We start from the raw sequence: 3,167 nt of genomic DNA on the forward strand, positions 1-3,167 counted from the left end.
CTCTGCCCCCCAAGCAAAGGCAGCGCAGCGCTGCTTCTCTCCAAGATCCAAGTTGGGGCTTCAAGAAAGGAGGCAGAATTAGCCAAACAAGATAATGAAGGTTGAATGTTTTGTTTTTTTTTTTTCTTTTACTGTGGGGAAAATTAACCAGTTGCTAATAATTGTATGGTCTCTAGGCCAGACGGTCCCTTTGATAAGTTAACATGTACTCCCTTTATGCTCCTGGTAGGGGGTAAACAAATGCCTGAACAAATACAAATACACATAAACACAAATGTGGAGAATAGCAGTATATGTCTTAGATCCAGATAATAAGTGTGGGTATTGTTATTTAGATGGCGCATACTGGGACACTTATCTTTTAGTACACTCCATTTTCTAACTGAATGCAGTGCTAATCGTGGGATTGAAAGCTATTGTAATTGTGTACCCATCTAAATGCTGACAAGAATATACAATTACATTGTTTGGAATTGAGTTTAATGTTCTCTGAATTTTATTAGCATTTATATTTACTTATGCATTAAAATTCTACACAAAAAGAGGTCAGAATGCGAGAGTTACAGACATAAATATCAGACCCATCCACACCCTCACTGCATTTTTCCTGAAAATACTGAACAAATATATTTTATTTTTTTATTTTTAAAGGAAGTGATAGAATCTGAAATGAGCAAATAATGGGTTTCCATTCTAAGCAATGCCTTTTCTCCCTCTGGATTTTGCAATCTTTTAAAGCTTTTTTCATGCCCAACTTTTTATTATTATTTATAATGTGCATGTTACTGGAAAATCTTTCCACAGTATGCTTACCACCACACGATGTTTAAACACACATTATAAAGTGGATGTAATTGTAAACACTCAGAGGGATATAATTACATGTAGCAGATTTAGGAGCTAATTCTTTGCTTCTCTGTCTCTCTCTTTCACTCTCTCTCTCTCTTTACTCTGCATTTTATCAACATAATTATTTTTTGACTGCAGACTAAGACCCAGAAATTGACAGGCATCCATTATAGGCAGTAACTTGTTCACCAAATTGAAAAACAATGACTGCAGTTTTATATGTGCCCATTGTCATACAGAATTACCGGGGCTTTGTTCCATAAGAGGAAAAAGCTAATGGTTTTGAAACAGCAGGTGACAAAACACATTCTTTTTTTTTTTTTTTCCTTTTTCTTTTTGTTCCCTCCCCTCTTATCAGTTTGTTGATGAAGTCATTACAAACTGGGGCCCAGAATAGGGTTGGCCTTATTTTTAGCAGATAGACTTTTAATGAGTTCTATTGTGGAGACAGTCATGTTGATTTGCTTACATTTTTTTTCCCCCCCTTCACTCAGAAACTCCCAGTATTGAAAAGCTACTATCAAAGGACTGGAAAGACAAGCTTCTTGCCATGGGATCAGGGAACTTTGGAGAAATAAAAGGTAACACTGTTTCTGTGCTAAAGCAAATTGAGAACGGATATACAGATATCACTGGCTTTATGGAACTTTGTTTGTTTGCTCCTCTTCCCCTCCCTTTGAAACATTGTAATTTGAGGCTTATGTGAAATGTATGCTCTACATTTGTGAGAATATAAAGAAATGAAGTGGTATATTGCCCTAAATGAATCAATTTATGTAAAGCTTTTGTTGTGTATATCGTTCTGTGTTACAAGAGGACACATCCTATTGCTGGATTGGAAAAAAAAGTCAAAACACAGATCAAACACAGGTTTATGTGGTATCAGAGTATAGCAGAGCTCAGCTTCTGAAATCTGAGGATGCTCAGAAGTCCTTGTTAATTTTTGGACAGATTTTGATGATGTAGATTTTTTTGACTGCATGTTGAGAAAAAAAAAAAAAAAAACCAGCAAAGTTTGTGTAATGGTACCTCTAGGTATCAAAATTAGCCAGTGCAGATTTTAAAAGTCAGTGTACAACATCTGTGCACTAAAACATGTTCTTTTAAAGCCGTGCTCCAGAAGGAAAATGACAAAATTTGACCAGTCTCCAGCAGCAGTAGCTTCTGCTTTGCCAAGATACTTCCTCATTTTGTCTATGTGAGGTCATTTTAGGGAACCTGTAGTTGTTTGTTTTCATGTAATTTAATATTTTTATAGTTCTTCCTTAGTGCTTGGGTTGAGGAACTGACTCAATATACATGTGTGTCAGAAATTTTAGTTTTTAGAGCAGCCATTATCACTCTGAAAAGAAACAGTAACTCTGATTCTTCTCCCGTTTATATCAGTGTACATCTGGAGCAGCAAAATCCAAGCCAATGTCGTTTTGGAAATGTGAAAGTAGAATGAGATTAAAATTAAACCCTTCTTTTATGATTATAAACTAGATTTAATTTCTCTCCATTATTTTTGTTTTGTTTGCTTACTAATGTTGTCCCCGATACCGAAGACATTCAGGAAGGCTCATACCTGAAAGGTTTAAGGACTTTCTGCACAAGAGGTGGGCAGTATTCAGTAAAGAATACAACATGACATACTCTGTGAGGTTAACGTATCATCACGTGTGCAAAGATAGTGTTATTTTAATTATATGTGCCTTCCAGCTTGTTGCCGATAAGCCACCAGCATTAGTTTGCGCTAGTCCTGACTTACACAAGTAGGAAAGTATGCCACTAGCTTCCCCTTACTTCTCCCTAAGGGGCTGTAATTCAAAAATATATATTTGTTACATATGTAGAATAACTTTAAAACAGAATATAGTGCTTTGGCCCCAAATAGGCTGAGATATTATTATAACAGAGGGCCAAACCCTGTGTTCTTTATTCCCACTGAGCACGTTTTCTCCATGTGCGTAAAGCAACAGGTCATAAAGAGGAAGAGTAGCCACTGGGCTTATCTGTGAGTTCTGGTTTTTAAAAGCATATAGTTTTAAAATAACATCATAGTCTGCCATGAACTGATGAATCTTTAAGATGTTTCAGGCCCAAAGTAAGCAGGCGGCTTTCATATCCACTTTTGGGTGTGTATCTCAGCAGTTCTTGCATGTTGTCTGGAGCCTCTTTAACTCTTGATATGCAGGAGCCTTTAGGAGAACTCCCAGCAATTCTCTGCCTTTGGACTGAGTAAAGCTGCTCTGAATAGTGCTGTGCACTGAGAAGGCGGTCTGTTCCCAGTCCCTATGATCTTGTTCTGTTGGAGGGCAATCTTTTTTCTCCCTTCC

General features: G+C 37.0%; 1 protein-coding gene across 1 annotated transcript in view; it reads left to right on the top strand.

The window, feature by feature from the left end:
* LOC104465916 (transcription factor SOX-5-like) overlaps window positions 1-3,167 on the top strand; it is a gene marked incomplete at its 3' end in the record, with an annotated part of 132,682 nt that overhangs the window by 229 nt on the left and 129,286 nt on the right. The window contains exon 2 of the mRNA XM_010079153.1: window positions 1,344-1,430. Within this exon, the coding sequence (XP_010077455.1) occupies window positions 1,344-1,430 (87 nt within the window). The remainder of the gene's footprint in view (window positions 1-1,343; window positions 1,431-3,167) is intronic.

This window comes from Pterocles gutturalis, unplaced genomic scaffold (assembly GCF_000699245.1).
Source record: "Pterocles gutturalis isolate BGI_N339 unplaced genomic scaffold, ASM69924v1 scaffold33103, whole genome shotgun sequence".
NCBI lineage: Eukaryota > Metazoa > Chordata > Aves > Pterocliformes > Pteroclidae > Pterocles > Pterocles gutturalis.